The 19,689-nt window shown below is 43.3% G+C and overlaps 1 protein-coding gene across 1 annotated transcript in view; it reads left to right on the top strand.

Moving 5' to 3' along the window:
• The window catches only part of IPO9 (importin 9), a 176,388-nt gene that overhangs the window by 13,001 nt on the left and 143,698 nt on the right, over nucleotides 1–19,689 (top strand). The window contains exons 2-10 of the mRNA XM_049770799.1: nucleotides 9,187–9,248; nucleotides 9,853–9,939; nucleotides 10,734–10,935; nucleotides 14,136–14,224; nucleotides 14,844–14,930; nucleotides 15,402–15,521; nucleotides 15,649–15,749; nucleotides 16,561–16,619; nucleotides 17,897–18,048. Of these exons, the coding sequence (XP_049626756.1) occupies nucleotides 9,187–9,248; nucleotides 9,853–9,939; nucleotides 10,734–10,935; nucleotides 14,136–14,224; nucleotides 14,844–14,930; nucleotides 15,402–15,521; nucleotides 15,649–15,749; nucleotides 16,561–16,619; nucleotides 17,897–18,048 (959 nt within the window). The remainder of the gene's footprint in view (nucleotides 1–9,186; nucleotides 9,249–9,852; nucleotides 9,940–10,733; nucleotides 10,936–14,135; nucleotides 14,225–14,843; nucleotides 14,931–15,401; nucleotides 15,522–15,648; nucleotides 15,750–16,560; nucleotides 16,620–17,896; nucleotides 18,049–19,689) is intronic.

Here is a 19,689-nt window from a genome sequence, read left to right as displayed (position 1 = left end):
TGGAAATCTGCATATCATCTTTGACATGTTTGTAGAAATGATTGCTTGTTTATCAGCCAGACCTCTAGACCTCCCAGCTATTGTGACTGGCCAGAATTGCTGGCACTAATATGAAAAAAAAAAAAGTCAGCATTTCCTTAAGAGTAGACTCAAGGGGCCGGAAAGATTGCACAGAGGTAGGGTGTTTGCCTTGCAAGCTGCCCATCGGACGTGGTTTGAATCCCAGCATCCCATATGGTCCCTTGAGCCTGCCAAGAGCAATTTCTAAGTGCAAAGTCAGGAGTAACCCCTGAGCTCCACTGGGTGTGACTCAAAAATAAAACCAAAAAAAAAAGAGTAGACTCGAAGCTCTTGAGTTGACAGCCCCAAACTGGCAAGGACCCCTGTGTAGATTGTGCCTGGCCTTTGTATCATAATTCATTGATGCCAGTATGGAGTGTAGAATTCCTTTTCTGTGATTCTCAAGTTTACTCTGTTGCTCTTAACTGTGTCTGTTATTTCTTTGGGGAGGTAGTCAGTTTGGATTTGTTAAAACCTTCATCTCAAGTTTAAAACATTCTCAAAATTTCATTTTATTGGTATCTTTTTCACATGATTAATGATGTTGCCTTGCTTTCAATGTAATCTATTATTATACTGAAGATGCAAAAACTATCGAAACAAAGCTTTAAAAAGATTTTTTATAGTCAATGTAGTTTATAATTATGCTTATAGATCATTCTGGAGGTATATAAAGATACATGATATACAAAACAGGTTTGCTATGGATGTCAAGGGAGACCAAGTGACATTCTATGCATATCTGGGGCCATAAAACTACTACCAATTATCATAGTATCAGGATTGTTTTTGTGGGATTGTAGGTTGTTTGTTTTTTGTTTTGGAGCCACATGCTGTGGTTTTTCTTCTGGCTTACTGGGGGTTACTCCTGGCTCTGTGCTCAGGAATTATTCCTGGTGGTATTCAGACAATATGGGATGCCAGATCAGCCACCTGCAAGGCAAGTACCCTACCCACTGTACCATTTCTCTGGCCCCTAGCATCAGTATTGAAAGGAAATATAGTTCCGGGCCTGGAGAGATAGCACAGCAGCGTTTGCCTTGCAAGTAACCGATCCAGGACCAAAGGTGGTTGGTTCGAATCCCGGTGTCCCATATGGTCCCCTGTGCCTGCCAGGAGCTATTTCTGAGCAGACAGTCAGGAGTAACCCCTGAGCACTGCCGGGTGTGACCCAAAAACCAAAAACCAAAAAAAAAAAAAAAAAAAGAAATATAGTTCCCCTTACAGGTCTCTTTTTTCCTTCCTCCCTTTCCTCCCCTCACTTCCTCTCTTCTCTTTTTTTGTCTTTCTTTCTCTTCCTTCTTCCTATAATTGGATTTCACACATGTTTTTTAAGAGTATATCATTTTGGTGGTTCATTAATTGGTGGCCATATGTAGTCCTGGGGTAGAGCCGGAGTTGACTCAATGCTGAATGCCAGGCGTCACAGTAATCCCGCACCATCTCTTCAGCCCCTTTGGAGTACATTTCCCAACAACTTGAATATTGGGATTTGTAATGTTGTCCTGTATTTTCTGTTTTTTGGGTTTTGCTTTTGTTTTTGTTTTTGGGTCACACCCAGCAGTGCTCAGGGGTTCCTCCTGGTTCTACACTCAGAAATCGTTCCTGGCAGGCTCTGAAGACCATATGGGATGCCAGGATTCGAACCCCTGTCCTTCTGTGTGCAAGGCAGACACCTTACCTCCATGCTATCTCTCCTGCCCCGGATGTCCTGTACTTTCATCAGTTCTGAGTTAATTCCCAGGTCAACTTTATTGTTAAGGCATTGTATAGGCTTGTTAGTTATTCAATTGGCCAAAACAATTTAATAGACTGATTTTAGAATCTTAAGAGATAATTCTTCAGAGTTTAAGTGTTTGCTTGTAACTTACCATTCTGTGAGTGCTTTAGGAAGAATGTAACTTTTTTTGGTGATAGAGTTGCAAATCTTTCTTTCATAGCCTAAATACGTGTTATAGGAATGTATGAAACAGCGTAGCTCAATATAAGGGTAATAAGAGTTTAGTTAGAAATTTAAGAGTTCCAGGCTGGAGAGAGAATTCAGGATGGAAGGCACTTGCCTTGCATGTAGCTGCAGTGTCCACATCCCGCTTTTATTTATTTATTTTTGCCCCGTTTATGGGCCCCTGAGCACTGAAGGGGCCCAACCCCACCTAACCAAAAAAAGGGAATCTAATAAGTTAGATAGAACAAGTAGACTAAATAGAAAACTCAGTAACCTTTATATACACAAACAGTAAAAGGTTAAGGAATGTAATGGTGGCTTTAAACCTTTATAATAGGGGCCTAAAAGTTAGTACAGTTGAGAGGAAACACCCAACTGAGTTTAACCCCCAGCCTCCTATATGGCCCCCACGCATCGCTAGTGTGGCCCAAAACCAAACAAAATTTGATAGTAGCAGCCAAAATATTTAGGCATAAAAATAACAAGAAGTGTACAACAACCTAGTAGGAGAAATTATAAACACTCTCCAAAGACTCCGAAGGAAACTTGGACAAATAAAGAAAAGTGCAACATTCAAGATAAGGTAGACCAGTCAATCGTAATGATTGTAGAAAAGCAGGCATGCTCCAGAACTTCTCCAAAAACATTGAAAAGGGAGAGTCAAGAGAAGGACCAATTCTAGCCAACATTATGCAAGGCCTTTGTAATGAAAGCACAGCATGGTTTTGGTATATCAATAGACCAACAGCCCTGTGCATTAGAGAAACAGGACCTGCTGAAACCCCTGATGTCTCACACGCACCCGGTCCTGGCAGATTCGAGACAGGTATGTGTTAGACACTGAAAAAAGGTTGACAACCTTTGAGAACTCCACATTGCATGACTGAAACTCAATCATGAATAACTTTGTAGCTGTGGAAGAAAAGAACAACAAACTGTCTTATGAACAACCTGGTATCCATGGTGTTTAAAAAGGAGAAAAGAGGGCCCGGAGAGATAGCACATCGGTATTTGCCTTGCAAGCAGCCAATCCAGGACCAAAGGTGGTTGGTTCGAATCCCGGTGTCCCATATGGTCCCCCGTGCCTGCCAGGAGCTATTTCTGAGCAGACAGCCAGGAGTAACCCCTGAGCACCGCCAGGTGTGGCCCAAAAACCAAAAAAAAAAAAAAAAAGGAGAAAAGAAAAGGGAGGTGTGCAGGTGCTACTAGACCTCCAGGAACTGTGACCCAGATAGGCATGACATATGCTCCAACTAAAAGGACACTCCTATGTTCAGGCTCTGAGACTCAAGGAATGACAACCACAGCAGGCATCATAGCCCAGGGTCCAAGCAGGCACTCAGCTACTCAGCCCCCACCCCCAGCATAACAGCTACAAGTGTATAAGATCACCACATCCAGGCCTGCGTGCATTGCACCAACATCAACTCAGCTGGGGGTGGGGTAAATGTTTCAACGTTTTTAATTATAAAATAAAACTGAAAACTAATTTCTAAAGGAAAAATGGAATGGGTGGATTTTTCTTCAACAGTTACAAAGCTTCTATTATCATTTTTATTTTATTTATTTATTTTTGGTTTTGGGGTCACACCCGGCAGTGCTCAGGGGTTACTCCTGGCTCTACGCTCAGAAATCACACCCTGCAGGCTCGATGGACCATATGGGATGCCGGGATTCTAACCACTGTCCTTCTGCATAAATGCCTTACAGCTGTGTTATCTCTCCGGCCCCAATTTTTTATTATTAATGATATTTTTTCCTTTCATAGTTTTTGGGCCACACTAGTGGCACTTTGGTCTTGATTCTGATTACCATTCAGTGCTGGACAGTCACACTTCAAGCTTCTGCTCAACCCTCTGAGCTGTCTTTCTGGCCCAAAGAAAGCCTTTTAAATTGGGACTTAAATCCAAAGGCAATAAAAAGAAAAGATTACACAATTTTATTTTATTTTATTTTATTTATTTATTTTTTTGTTTTGTTTTTTGGGCCACACCCGGTAACGCTCAGGGATTACTCCTGGCTATGTGCTCAGAAGTTGATCCTGGCTTGGGGGACCATATGGGACACCGGGGGATCGAACCGCGGTCCGTCCAAGGCTAGTGCAGGCAAGGCAGGCACCTTACCTTTAGCGCCACCGCCCAGCCCCAGATTACACAAATTTAACTATATAAAACATTCTCTGATTTGCATGACAAAAGCGGTATATAAAAAAATCAAGACAGCTGACAAAGCAGGAGGCGTTTTATACAGCATATATCACAGACAAAAAAATAATGTCCTTAATATATAAATGGCTTTAAGAAAATGAGAAACAAAGAACCTAAACCCCAGTAGAAAATGGGCGACAGCTGTGGACAGACAATATGCCCATCATGCCACCACCACCACCATAGATATTGAAACAATAATAGGTTCAAGTCATTTTTTAAAGAAATATAAAGTAATATTGAAGTACCATTTTTCATCAGACTGGCTGAAATTCTAAAGTATATTGATGCATTTTTTGGTAATATTGTAAAGAAACTACAAGCATTGCTAGTGGGAATGCAAAGTGGTTTCGTCCAGTTGGAGGGAAATTTGGCCACATTTAGTGCATATGCTCTTGCCTTTTGACCTCTTCTGAATCTCACTTATGCAAACTATCAGAAGCAACCTAATTGCCTCATACATAGACTAGTGGTTGAGTAAAGTGATATAAGTGTATATCATGGTAATTGTTAGGCAGTTGAAAAAGAATAAGCATCTGTATAAACTGATTTGATTTCCAAGTTATAATGTTAACTTAAAAAAAAGCAGAGTGGGGCCCGGAGAGATAGCACAGCGGTGTTTGCCTTGCAAGCAGCCGATCCAGGACCAAAGGTGGTTGGTTCGAATCCCGGTGTCCCATATGGTCCCCCGTGCCTGCCAGGAGCTATTTCTGAGCAGACAGCCAGGAGTAACCCCTGAGCAACGCCGGGTGTGGCCCAAAAAAAAAAAAAAAAAAAAAAAGGCAGAGTGCAGAACAGTATTAGATAGTACTTTTCTTTTTCTTTCTTTTTTTTTTTTTTTGGTTTTTGGGTCACACCAGGCTGCGCTCAAGGGTCACTCCTGGTTCTATGCTCAGAAATCGCTCCTGGCAGGCTCGAGAGACCATTATGTGATGCCGGGATTCGAACCAACAACCTGGATGCAAGTCAAACACCCTACCTTCATGCTATCTCTCCGGCCCCTACATAGTACTTTTCCTGTAAACAAGAAGATATAAGAAAATATTTATATAGGCACCAAAGAGATAGTAGTGAGTAAGGAACTTGCCTTCTGTCTGCAACCTGCATTATATCCCAGCATTCTATGTGTACCCCTCAGCATAACCAGGAGGAAGTCCTGAGCATCACGGCATGACCCCAAAGCCAAAAAAGAAAAGTCAAAGCTAGAGAGAGAGCGCACACAGCATAGGGCATTTGCCTTACATGCTACTGACCCAGGATGGATATGGTTTGATTCCCAGCATCCCATCTGGTCCCCCGAGCCTGCTAGGAGGAACCCCTGAGCGCTGCCAGGTGTGGCTCAATAACCGAAAAATAAAAAAAAATAAAAAAAAAAGAAAGAGTCAAGAAGAAAGTAAATCTATATCTGTTTATTTATGCAAATAAATTCAGGAAATAAAAACTATTTCACTGCATAATCTTCATGTTCTGTTTCTATCTTTGTTTTGTGTTTGTTTGTTTTGACCATACCTGAAAATGTTCAGGATATACTCCCGACGCTGTGCTCAGGAAACTTTTTTTTTTTTTTTTAATTTTGGGGTCACTCATAGGATGCTGGGATCAAATCTGGGTTGGGCATGTGAAAGGCAAACACCTTGCCTTTACCCACTAATCTATTGCGCCAACCCTAAAATTAAAGTTTATTATGAATATGTTTTAAGCTCTGCATGATGGACACACCTTTTTTGCCCAGAGAATTGTCACTATTATGTGGAGAACAGACACAGAATCTTATTACATAGAGTGGAAAAAGTGTAGAAGGAACAGGGATTTTTTGTTTTTTGTTTATTTTTGTTTGTTTGTTTTTGGACCATACCCGGTGATGCTCAGGGGTTACTCCTGGCTATGCGCTCAGAAATCGCTCCTGGCTTAGGAGACCATAGGGAAGGTCGGGGGATTGAACTGCAGTCTGTCCTAGGTTAGCATGTGCAAGGCAAATGCCCTACTTGCGCCGCCGCTCTGGCCCCAAGAGAACATTTCTTAAGCAGTTTGCAATAGCATTGTTTCTGTATATCATAGCAATGTTTTTACAATGGTCTATATAACATCCAAGTAAATAATGCCTACCAGTAAAGGGAGGTCCCCCACAAGAATATAAATAGTAACAATAGAACTAACTACCTATTTAGGGCCAGGGAGATAGCATGGACGTAAGGCATTTGCCTTGCATGCAGAAGGTTGTAGTTCGAATCCTGGCATCCCATATGGCCCCCCGAGCCTGCCAGGAGCGATTTCTGAGTGTAGAGCTAGGAGGAACCCCTGAGCGCTGCCGGGTGTGACCCAAAAACCAAAAACCAAAAAAAAAAAAAAAACAAAAACCTACCTATTTAAAATAGGAACATAGCTATTGTTAGGTGTTAGGTAAGAAAAGAACTAACATAAGTAACTTGGGTCAGTGTTTTTTGTTTGTTTGTTTGTTTTCTGGGTCCTGGTCATTAGTATTTTGACTGCATTTTAGAAGCCTAACGTTGAACCAGCGAGATAAAGATCCTGGTGAGCATAACTGGTAATAGCATTTATTAACATTATGTTTGCCTTCATGTATCACACTGATACATGATATCTCACCTGATATTTGTGCCAAAAGCAGATAGCCCGTGGAGCTCGGTGATAGAACCGATGAGTAGCCTCAGTCTATCATCAATAAAATACTCATAGGCACATTTGAAACTTACAAAATAACTGTTCATAACTCACCAAGTGTGTTCTGGCCATAAAAGAAAGGGACAGGCCAGAGCGGTGGCACAGCAGTAAGGCATTTGCCTTGAGTCAGAAGCGATTTCTGAGCACATAGCCAGAAGTAAATCCTGTGTGTCACTGGGTGTGCCCCCATCTCACCACCCCCCCAAGAAAGAAAGAAAAGGACAAGGAATCATGCAACATTTTGAGAAACTCTGGAAACATGACTGGCACAGACATGCAGCACTGTGGATTAGATCCAGAACCACTGAAGATCGGAAGGAAAAAATTTTCGGTGAAATTCTAATCCACGTGCTCTTGTTAATACTGTTTTTGTCCATGTTTGTTTTCTGGGCTCAATTATTAAATCATAGTAATAGACCTTTCAAAAGAACATGGCTGAGAGATATGTGATAAGCCTTTATGTACCTTCAGTCTTTGCTATTGAAGGCTAAACATTTCAGAATAAAACATCTCTAAAAATATACATGTCATTTCGTGGTTTCTGTTTGGGGCCATACCCATCAGTGTTCAGGGATCACTCTTAGTGGGTCCCAGTAGACTATATTGGATTCTGGGGTTCAACTCAGGCATGCTGAGGAAACCTTAGGCTCCAAAACCAGGACCTGGAGAGACATAGGTCTGGAAGCAAACTCTGATTTAGGAAATAATCCACGCAGTGAAAGGGGGTAAAAATAGGTTGGGGGGGGGCGGAGTGGTGGTGCAGGTGGTAGGGCATTTGCCTTGCACGCACTAACCTAGGATGGACCGCTGCTTGATCCCCCGGCGTCCCATCTGGTCCTCCAAGCCAGGAGCAATTTCTGAGTGCATACTAGGAGTAACCCCTGAGCATCACCAGGTGTGGCCCAAAAAGCAAAAAAAAAAAAAAAAAGAAATGAAAAACAGGTTTAGGAACTCCAACACATACGCCTTCCACTCTTGAGGCAGGTTAGCTTAGCAGAGCAAAACCGGAGAATGCCAGTGCTTTCCTGAGACCCAGGCTTATTATTAGCAAGAACCAGACCATGTCCTAGAATGGAGAAAATACTGAGTAAGGTGGAACCCAGTAATCCAACACCAGATCACAGCCTTGGGTGGAGAACAAATACTGAGTCGGCTAGGACCCAGTTAATTCTACAGCATGCATCCTACGTACTGTTATATCTGTCTAGCACAATTTTCAGTGGTGTTTAAGCTGTTTACTTGGATAAGCTTTGAACATAAATCATACTGTGGGAGACTAGTTTTTTTTTTCTTGGTCATTAAGTTGTTCGTTTGCATAAATAAATACCCTTTAACTGGCCATTCCAGTGGATTCCATTCTCATTGTGACAGTTAGGATTTACCAGGGGAGCTAACTTTAGTTGTACTAATAGGAAAAACAGTGCATCTGATGGGCAGTGCCAATCATAATAGCATGGTAATTAATTTGTGAAGTTTTTATTATGTGTTGAAGGATACCATATACATAAAGGTCACACTCATCATTTTGCACATGAATATCTTGCTTTCACAGTGGTGTTGGGAAAAAATTGCCCTTTCTGTATTGCCTACATTATTTATTGGAAACTGTTCACTAATTGCATCCCTTATTTTTAGGATTCAGCTGGAATTGATTTTCATAGACCTAATCTTCTCTAATCTTGCACTTGTATATCTGCCTAACTCTAGAAATTTTCTTTTAGTTTTTCTTGTGGGTTAGATCAGTGTTTCCCAAAGTGAATAATATTCCTTACTTCTTTTAGTTTTTCTTGTGGGTTAGATCAGTGTTTCCCAAAGTGAATAATATTCCTTACTTCCCACCAGGGTGAGGCATGCTGGTATGATCCAGGAAAGTAGTTGTAGCTTCACTTTGTATTTATTTGCTTAAAGGCAGATTGCCTAGCAGGCCTGAATGACTTGACCTGTCTGGAAGGCAGCAGTGAGATAAGTTTAGGATCTCTGGGTTAGATCATATTCCTGTGTTGTGTCAGGTGCTGTATGCACTGATCTGAGAGGAAGGCCTCACCATGTTGGCTGGGGGACTCTGTGCAGTGAGGGAGTGAGGATTACTATTAGAACCATCCATACCTTGCACACTGACCATTGTCTTACTTGGAGGACTCAGTCTCAGAAGTACACTACATTTGAAGAGTGGATCAGTTCCTTTTAGAAATCTTGTTGACATCAAGCATAAAGCCCAGTAACTTGCTGTAGCTCTCCTGGGTAAAGGGAAATGTAGCTTTGTAAATTAAGAAGGAAATTTTCCTCTTTCAGAATTTGGTGTTCATCTAGCAGAGCTGACTGTTGATCCCCAGGGGGCGCTGGCGATCCGTCAGGTAGGTCCGGACTGATTTTCCCTGTAAGAAATCCTTTCGTGGGCCCGGAGAGATAGCACAACAGCGTTTGCCTTGCAAGCAGCCGATCCAGGACCAAAGGTGGTTGGTTTGAATCCCGGTGTCCCATATGGTCCCCCGTGCCTGCCAGGAGCTATTTCTGAGCAGACAGCCAGGAGTAATCCCTGAGCACCGCCGGGTGTGACCCAAAAACCAAAAAAAAAAAAAAGAAATCCCTTCATGATGAAACATTTGTATGAGAGAGAAAGAATAAGGCCAGTTTATAAATAATCCTGCATTTTGTACTAGATTTAGATGCATTGCAGATGAACATAATCAGACTCACATGTAGTTTTTTGGTGTGAAGAAAGTTTCTTGGGGCCGGGCGGTGGCGCTGGAGGTAAGGTGCCTGCCTTGCCTGCGCTAGCCTAGGACGGACCGCGGTTTGATCCCCCGGCGTCCCATATGGTCCCCCAAGAAGCCAGGAGCAACTTCTGAGCGCATAGCCAGGAGTAACCCCTGAGCGTCACAGGGTGTGGCCCAAAAACCAAAAAAAAAAAAAAAAAAAAGAAAGTTTCTTAACTGTGTTACTTGACTTCTCTTCCAGCTGGCATCAGTCATTTTGAAGCAATATGTGGAGACTCACTGGTGTGCCCAGTCAGAGAAGTTCAGGCCTCCTGAAACTACGGAAAGGGTAAAGGATTACTTGGTTAATCTACATTTTCTGTCTTTCCAGATTTGAGGGACTATTTTTAAGAAACTGGGTATAAATATCAGCACCGGTACAGTTTAAAAAAAAAAAAAACAAGTAGAAAAGACTGATAGCAGGTGTTGTAACCTCCTGCAAACCAGTATTAGGTTGGCCTATGTTCATTTTTAAGTTAAATTATTTTATTATTAATACCTTTTTATTTTTTTGATGGTAATGGACACCAAACACAGCAATCACAGGTCAACTCTGAATGAATATTTGTCAGAGTCACAGATAATTTCTGATAAACACTCTCCAGGGGGCCGGGAAGGTGGCGCTAGAGATAAGGTGTCTGCCTTGTAAGCGCTACCAAGGAATGGACCGCGGTTCGATCCCCCGGTGTCCCATATGGTCCCCCCAAGCCAGGGGCGATTTCTGAGCACATAGCCAGGAGTAACCCCTGAGCGTCAAACGGGTGTGGCCCAAAAACCAAAAAAAAAAAAAAAAAAAAACAACACTCTCCAGGCACATTATTTCTCTAACCAGGCAGGAATCTGCCAGACTTAGAACTTGGTCTGGGGATGGAGCAGTAATGCAAGTGGTAGGGCATTTGCCTTGCATGCACTAACCTAGGATGGACCGTGGTTCAATCCCCAGCATCCCATATTGTCCCCCAAGCCAGGAAAAATTTCTGAGCACATAGCCAAGAGTAACACCTGAGCGTCACCTTATGTGGCCCAAAGAGGAAAAAAAAAAAAGAACTTGGTCTAATGGCAGGTATATTTTCTCCCCTACAGGCAAAAATTGTCATCCGGGAGCTGTTGCCCAATGGGTTGAGAGAATCAATAAGCAAGGTCCGCTCCAGCGTGGCCTATGCAGTGTCGGCCATTGCCCACTGGGACTGGCCTGAAGCCTGGCCCCAGCTCTTCAACCTGCTTATGGAGATGCTGGTGAGCGGAGATTTAAATGCAGTCCACGGCGCCATGCGAGTACTCACAGGTATCAGAACCTTCTTGGTACTGGTGTATGGACCCCAAGAGAACTTCTAGGAAGCTATTTAGTGGATTGCCTTGGACCAGTGGGATTGTTATTTATCACTCTCCCTGATATTCCTCTTCTCTTAGGCACCGTCACCCATTCTGATGCTATTATTTTTGGGTAGGGGTTCCATCCCCAGGTGCTCTCAGGGGTTACTCCTAGCTCTGCACTCAGAAATCACTCCTGGCAGGCTCACAAATTATATGGGATGCCAGGGATTGAAACCAGGTCAGCCACGTGCAAGGCAAATGCCCTAACCACAGTACTATCGCTCCAGCCTCCTTTTTTCCTATTGTTGAGGTGACCAGACCATAGTCACACTGGTTACTGGTGCTTGCTGGGGCTGCCACAGCTAGTTGAAGTGCCTCATATGTGCTTGCCGGAGTTGCACTTACTCAGTGATGGTGCTTATGCACATTCTTGTAGTAGGACTTTTTGGCAAGGTCACACACTATAGTTGTGGTCCTTGCACTTTCCTGCTATGTTCCAGAGATTGCCCTATCTATGCAGCACCAGGTCCCGGATCGTACCTGGTGTATGTGGATGCCCAGGACTGGGCTCTGTCCTACTTATCTGTTCTTCCAGTCAAACTGTCCCTTGGTCTCCTCCCTCCTCTTTGTTTTGGTTTGGTTTTATTTATTTTTTTGGGGGGGACATACCTGGCAGCACTCAGGGCTTATTACTCCTGGCTCTACATTCAGAAATCACTCCTGGCAGGCTCGGGGGACCATATGGGATGCCAGGGATCCAACCCAGGCCGGCCATGTATAAGGCAAATGCTCTCTCTGCAGTGCTATATGGCCCCATCCCTCCTCATGTTTTGTTGTGTTTTTTGTGTTTTTTGTTTTGTTTTGGTTTTGGTTTTTGGGCCACACCCGGTGATGTTCAGGGGTCACTCCTGGCTGTGCGCTCAAAAATCACTCCTGGCTTCGGGGACCAGATGGGATGCCAGGGATCGAACTGCAGTCTGTCCTAGGCTATCGTGGACAACACAGACGCCTTACTGCTTGTGCTACCACTCTGGCCCCACCCTCCTCATTTTTTTATCCCTGTGTCTTCTCCCACTTAAATGACTCTTGTCAGGAATTAAAATGTCATTAGATTTTTGTTCAAGCCAAAAACAGAGGGGGTGACCTGTCCCAATTACTCAGCTTGGCTTGTGGACCAAATGGCTCAGTGCTCATAGTTGGCAGTGCAGATTCAAACCAGGCCTAGTAGTGCTAGGGGCTGTTAGGCTAGGCCTGGCAGTGCGCAGGGGTACATGTAACACTGAGCACAAGCAGATTTCAGTCAGACCCCAGCCTCAGCATGTCACAAAGCCTATGCTTGGCTCGTTGAACTTACTTTCTATCATTCTGGGCACTCGCTCAGCTGTGTTCTTGAGCATCCAGAGCCACACAGTGATGCTAGGTGCTGAGGGTGGAGCCTGTGGTGTGAGGATTTAAAGCCTTGCCTGTGAGCCCTGCAGTTTTAGCTACAGCCCCAGCTAAATGTTCTTCTTTCCCTTCACCCTCCACTCTTCTTCCCTTCCCTTTTTGGGGATCGTGCACATGTGGTCCAGAAGCTGCACGCCTGGTATAGTGCTTGCCCAATTGCTGCCTTTGGTGCTGGCCTTCTTTGTAGTTGCTATCGTTCAGGGCCTCTTGCAGGTACTTGTTGCACTGAATTGTCCCCTCAGCTCCCTAATAACCACACACACAAGTGGTACCTAAGAGAATTGAGACCCCTCTGATCATTCTTGCCATGTTGGCCAGTTGCTCAGTGCTAATACTCCAGAATGTGGTGAGGATTAGCAGAAGAGGTTTTACATCTGTAGTCAGGAATTCTTGAAATGAGCCATGAAGTTCTGGGGATTAACTGGTGTCATTTTTTTTTTAAGCAAATTTTATGCTGAAATAACGTCAGTAGACCAATTTTTTTTTTTCTTTTTGGGTTTTTTTTTTTTTTTTTTGGTTTTTGGGCCACACCCGTTTGACGCTCAGGGATTACTCCTGGCTATGTGCTCAGAAATCGCCCCTGGCTTGGGGGGACCATATGGGACGCCGGGGGATCGAACCGCGGTCCGTTCCTTGGCTAGCACTTGTAAGGCAGACACCTTACCTCTAGCGCCACCTTCCCGGCCCCCAATTTTTTTTTTTTCAAAAAATTTATTTTGGGTGGGCTGGAAAGTGGCAGAAGCAGTAAGGCATCTTACCTGTGCTAGCCTAGGATGGACTGCAGTTTGATTCCCCAGCATCCCATATGGTCCCCCAAGCCAGGAGCGATTTCTGAGCACTTAGCCAGGTGTAACCCCTGAGCATCACTAGGTGTGGCCCAAAACCCAAAAATAATAATAAAAATTAAAAATTAAAAACAAATTTTCAAAAAGCCTTTAAAAAAAGTTGATGTTAAAAAAAAAAAAAGGGCCCGGAGAGATAGCACAGCGGCGTTTGCCTTGCAAGCAGCCTATCCAGGACCAAAGGTGGTTGGTTCGAATCCCGGTGTCCCATATGGTCCCCCGTGCCTGCCAGGAGCTATTTCTGAGCAGACAGCCAGGAGTAACCCCTGAGCACCGCTGGGTGTGACCCAAAAACTTAAAAAAAAAAAAAAAAAAAGTTGATGTTTAGTAAAGCAGTTTTACACTTAGTAATACACAGGGTTGGCTCCTGGCTCTATACTCAAAGATCACTCCTGTCAGGGCATGAAGGACCACAGATGGGGTACTGGGGATCGAATGTGGGTAAAATGTGTGTAAGGCAAACACCCATCAGTTACAAGGCTTTTTTGTTTGTTTTTGTTCTTGTTTTTTGTTTTTGTTTTTGGGTCACACCTGATAGCGCTCAGAGGTTGCTTCTTGCTCAATGCTCAGAAATCGCTCCTGCCAGGCTCGGGGGACCTTATGGGATGCTGGGATTCGAACCACCGTCCTTCTGCATTCAAGGCAAACGCTTTTATCCCATGCTATCTCTCCAGCCCCACAAGGCTTTATTTATTTATTTTTTTTTAAGTTTTTTCAAATGGAGAGAAGGGTTTTGGGGAATTACTCCTAGCAGTTCTTGAGGGACCCTATGGAATGATGTGGACCAAACCTAGGTTGGTCATGTACAAGTGCCCCACCTACTGTATTGTCACCCCAAAGCAGGTTGTTATTTTTTTTTTAAATAACACTGCTTTCTTTGTAGAATTTACTCGAGAAGTAACAGACACACAGATGCCCCTTGTTGCTCCTGTCATTCTTCCGGAGATGTATAAGATCTTCACCATGGCTGAGGTATGACGTCTCAGCTCTAAGATCCAGCAAATAACAGTTCAGGCTGTGGTTAGCTTCCACAGAAGTTACTGTCATTTTGCTTCTGATTCTGCACATAAAACTGATCAAGATTCAAGTCTGAATTAACACTAGATCTTTCATTTTCAACTACAAAAGCGATTCTTTGATAGAGTGAAATCCTATACTGCTTCAGCACGTAGCTTACTTATAACCTGGTAGCCTCTAACTCCTAAAGTACCCAATGCCAGCATGTCTTCAGTCTCTTCATTGAGGCATCCCACCAAAACTTGGTCACCTCAACTAAATAGAAATAGAAGCAAGTTATCAGTGTTTCAAACCTAACATCCCTTTAACTAATTGTCTTTATATATTTGGTTGCTATGCAAATGAATATTAACTCAAACACTTCGGCCATAGAATCTCTTGTCTTTGGCCAGCTCCAGTATGTGCTAACATTCTCCTGCTTGAATTTTGGTTTTCTGAATTATGGACATTTCTACTATTCTCTAAGGGGATCCTTATGTCAGGATTCGGTAGTCATAGTTTAAACTTTTTTCTGTGACAGATACACACTCACACATGTCTGCACCAGTTTCAAGACTGTGCTCTCTTTCCCCAGGTATATGGGATTCGAACTCGTTCCCGAGCTGTGGAGATTTTTACCACTTGTGCCCATATGATCTGTAACATGGAAGAACTGGAAAAGGTAATTGACTGGATGAGTAACAGATAATATACTTTTTTCCCAGATTTTAGGCCAAAAGAGACAGGAGGGGGCTTCCAGTGTAAGTAAAGAAATTTCTTACAGCAGTCCCAGAATGCACAGTAGCCAGTGTTGTGGACAGAGCATTTGGATAAAGCTTTTCATTTGCGTATAGCTTAGCTTCCTTTTGTTTGAGCATTCTTCTAACTATTTATGGTTCTGAGCTCTTCTCTAATGATCTCCTGGGGAGCAAAGCTTGCTGAAAACCACTGATTCTAACTCTGGAAGAGTTGGATCACAGTGAGGAACTGGGACTGTTGACTAAGGAAGCAAAGTATCTTGATCATACCGAAGTATGGGAGTGACTTTATAGCTACACCTGGCCTGAAGAGAGCTGTAGATGCCTCAAGCCACGGTGATATTACTGTGAATCTGTGTAAGGTCTGCCTTGTTTTGACTTAGTTTCTTTCTCAGGGTGCAGCCAAAGTCCTCATCTTCCCAGTGGTGCAGCAGTTCACAGAGGCCTTTGTGCAGGCCCTGCAGATCCCAGATGGCCCCACATCTGACAGTGGCTTTAAAATGGAGGTCCTTAAGGTGGGTACCTGCTTCCTCTGATACCCTAGGAGTATGTAAAGTATGTGAGGATGCTGTGGAATTGTTGCTTTTTCTCTTGTGTCCCTTTCAATTCTGGGTTATCTTATTCTTCTCTTTAACTTTGCAGGCTGTGACAGCCCTAGTAAAGAACTTCCCCAAGCACATGGTGTCTTCCATGCAGCAGATTCTGCCTATTGTCTGGAACACTCTAACTGAAAGCGCAGCTTTATATCCTTCCTGGGACTCTGGGGGAACTGCAGCCACTGGAGTTGGGGGGCCAGCATTGGTTCTCATGATTGTTCTTCCTTTTCTTTTGGTTTTTGGGCCACACCCAGTGACGCTTGGTTTACTCCTGGCTATGCACTCAGAAATCGCTCCTGGCTTGGGGGACCATCCTGGACGTTGGGGGATCAAACCACGGTTTGTCCTAGGTCGGCTGCATGCAAGGCAAACGCCCTACCACTGCGCCACCGCTCCAGCCCTGATTGCTATTTTTTTTTTTTTTTTTTTTTTTTTGGTTTTTGGCCATACCCGGTAACGCTCAGAAGTTGCTCCTGGCTTGGGGGATCATATGGGACACCGGGGGATCGAACCGCGGTCCGTCCAAGGCTAGCGCAGGCAAGGCAGGCACCTTACCTTTAGCGCCACTGCCTGGCCCCTGATTGCTATTTCTTAAATGAGGTTTTTCAAGCAACATCCCCACTGTACTATCTTTTATCCCATGAATTTTTTTTTTTTTTTTTTTTTTGGTTTTTCAGGCCACACTCGTTTGATGCTCAGGGGTTACTCATGGCTAAGCGCTCAGAAATTGCCCCTGGCTTGGGGAGACCATATGGGACACTGGGGGATCGAACCGAGGTCCTTCCTTGGCTAGCGCTTGCAAGGCAGACACCTTACTTCTAGCGCCACCTCGCTGACCCCTAATATGTATTTTTCTTCCCCAGTATTTACTCCTACTGGTACAAGGTGTCAATAGCATTCTCTTGTAGAATATATGTAAATCATTTTCCAAATTTGATTTCTTTACTCTTCATCATACTTATGTGAGAACAGAAGTGAATTACACAGAAGAAGTAGAAGATCCAGTAGACTCTGATGGTATGTTATGATCTGATCTTATAGAAATATAGGGACCAGAAAGAATATAGGAGTGGAGAATATAGTATATAGGAGAATATAGGATTCAACCCTGGAATTCTCAACACTACATGTCCCCTGAGCACTGCCAAGAGTGATCATTGAGCACAAAACCAAGAGTAGGCCTGGAGTACTGCTGAGTGGACTCCCCCCTCCCCCCATGAAAAAGATATGACTTAGAAAAGGTTCTTGGGAAAATAAAGACAGGAAAAAAGATAATTTAGGTTTGCTTGCTCTTATGTGTGTTTTCTAATTGAAAATTTCACTGTTTGTAAATGGAAATAAAAATATGAAAATCTTTTATTATGAATTTGGGGGGGGGGGTTGCATCCATCATTGCTCAGGGGTTACTGCACTCAGGAATTCTCCTGATGATGCAAAAGAGACAATATGCGATGTCAGGAATTGAATCCTCGTTGACTTTATGCAAGACATGTTCTGGCCCCAGATGTAGAATTTTAGAGTTTGAAGAGATGCTTTAAAGATTATCTTATCCAGCCTACTTTTGTCTTTCTGTCTTTTTTTTTTTTTTTTTTTTTTTTTGATTTTTTGGGCCACACCCGGTGACGCTCAGGGGTTACTCCTGGCTATGCGCTCAGAAGTCGCTCCTGGCTTGGGGGACCATATGGGACGCCGGGGATCGAACCGAGGTCCATCCTAGGATAGCGCAGGCAAGGCAGGCACCTTACCGCTAGCGCCACCGCCCGGCCCCGTCTTTCTGTCTTTTAATTTTGGTGTACCAGATGATATACCAGTTCCATTTCTGTTTTAATATTGTCTTTAATATTGTCTTTCTGTCTTTTAATTTTGGTGTACCAAATGGTATACCAGTTCCATTTCTGTTTTAATATTAATATTTTGGCTCAAAATATATTCAGTATTCTTATTCTTTTCATTTGAAAAAGCAGTATTAACTTCAAAGTGGGTTTCTTTACTCAGTTCCCTTTCCATTTCTCAAAATAATAATTAGCAAGTGGGGTCAGAGTGATAGTAGGGCACTTCCCTTGCACACAGCTAATATGTGTTTCATCCCAGACATGCCAGGAGTAAATTTGAGTATAATGCCAGGAGTAAACGCTGAGCACAGTTGGGTATAACCCAAACACCAGAGAGAATTGTAGCAATAAGAACTATTAGCAAGTATTTTACTCATTAAGTTACAAAAATAATTTGCATTCTAGCATATTTGCATTCATTTTGCTTCCCTATTAATATCTTCTCTCGTGTATTTTCTCTAGGTGAAGTCCTAGGCTTTGAAAATCTCGTCTTTAGCATTTTTGAATTTGTCCATGCTCTGCTAGAAAACAGCAAATTCAAAAGCACTGTTAAGAAAGCCTTGCCTGAGTTGATATACTATATTATCCTGTACATGCAAATCACCGAGGAACAGGTAAATGGTGTTTGTGAGATAATCAAAAACTTGTATTTGGGGGTTGGAGAGATAGCACAATGGTAGGGCGCTTGCCTTGCAAACAGCTGATTCAGGATGGACTGTAGCTTGAATCCGGGCATCCCATATGGTTCCCCATGCCTGCCAGGAGCAATTTCTGAGTGCCACCAGGTGTGACCCAAAAACCAAAAAAACCTTTGTATTTGGAAAGTTTGTCTTGAGAGAGATCTAGGTGAAGTGACTCAATTTACAAAAGCAAACAGTAGAAGGGCTGGAGAAATAGCACAGCAGTAGGGCATTTGCCTTGCACATGGCCAATCCAGGACAGACCTAGGTTCGATTCCCAGCATCCCATATGGTACCCCGAGTGTGCCAGGAGCGATTTTTGAGCACACAGCTAGGAGTAACCCCTGAGCACCACCAATGTGGCCCCAAAACAAAAACTACTAGAAGAATAGCTTCATGTTGCATTCTAGGAAAGCTTTGATGTCATTTTATTATCATATCCCTGGTTGTTGGAACTTGATTCATTTTGAGAACTTTTATCAGGAAAATCTTAAGGCTATTCACCAGAGGCCTTAGTATTTAGAAGTGATTATTCTTTGTTTTTTGTTTTTTTTTTTTTGTTTGTTTGTTTGTTTTTGGGGGGCCACACCCGGCAGTGCTCAGGGGTTACTCCTGGCTGTCTGCTCAGAAATAGCTCCTGGCAGGCACGGGGGACCATATGGGACACCAGGATTCGAACCAACCACCTTTGGTCCTGGAGCGGCTGCTTGCAAGGCAAACGCCGCTGTGCTATCTCTCCGGGCCCGTGATTATTCTTTGTAAATTGTGAAATAGTGATCCATTTTACCTGGCTATTGTGCCGTTAGACCCAAAAAGAGCATTGAAAATATTAAGTAGCGCCTCTCCTTATGTCAGTAAATAAAGAATTGGCAATTTGCTAATTAAATACCCTGTCAGATGCAGCATATTTAGAAACTTGATCTATCAGGGATTACCGTATTTGCTGGCGTATAAGACGACCCCCTAATTTTGCAGTTAAAACATAGGTTTAAGCCTATATTCGCTGTATCAGACAGAACCTTCCTGTGCTGCAACTGTATGTATCACAGTAAGCCAATCACAACAAGCAAAGGTTCAAAGGTTATACTGTAATAGACTTCCTCTCTGACTGGCCAATCTGAGCAGGCTTTTTACAGTGTAGATTCGGGTCCAAAACATTGTCTAATTTGCATGCATAAAAAGCCTGCTTGGATTGGCTGAGTTAGAGAGGCAGTTTGAGCAGCCTTGCAGTGATTGGTCCCTTATCATAGGCACCTTTTCTGGCAATTCCCTGGTGGCGTCAGTTAATCTCTCCCACTACATGAACCAAACAGCATCCCATCCTCGGACCCTAGCACTGAACCACCAACATGGATAGCTGGGTTTTGCCAGAAGTGGCCCCCAGATCTCCTGAGTACTGTTTGGGAACCCCCAAGAAAGAGATTTGGAAACTCTGCGGCCTGATTTTTTTTGTTTGTTTCGTTTAGTGGCATACTGAAATATTTTTCGAGATATACTCAGTGTATAAGATGACCCCGATTTTCGGTTTATTTTTTTTGTTTGTTTCAAAAGTCGTCTTATATGCCGGAAAATACG

Source organism: Suncus etruscus, chromosome 3, assembly GCF_024139225.1.
Source record: "Suncus etruscus isolate mSunEtr1 chromosome 3, mSunEtr1.pri.cur, whole genome shotgun sequence".
In the NCBI taxonomy this organism is placed as follows: domain Eukaryota; kingdom Metazoa; phylum Chordata; class Mammalia; order Eulipotyphla; family Soricidae; genus Suncus; species Suncus etruscus.
The sequence above is the reverse complement of the archived record's forward strand: the minus strand, read 5'-3'. Positions and strand labels throughout refer to the sequence as shown.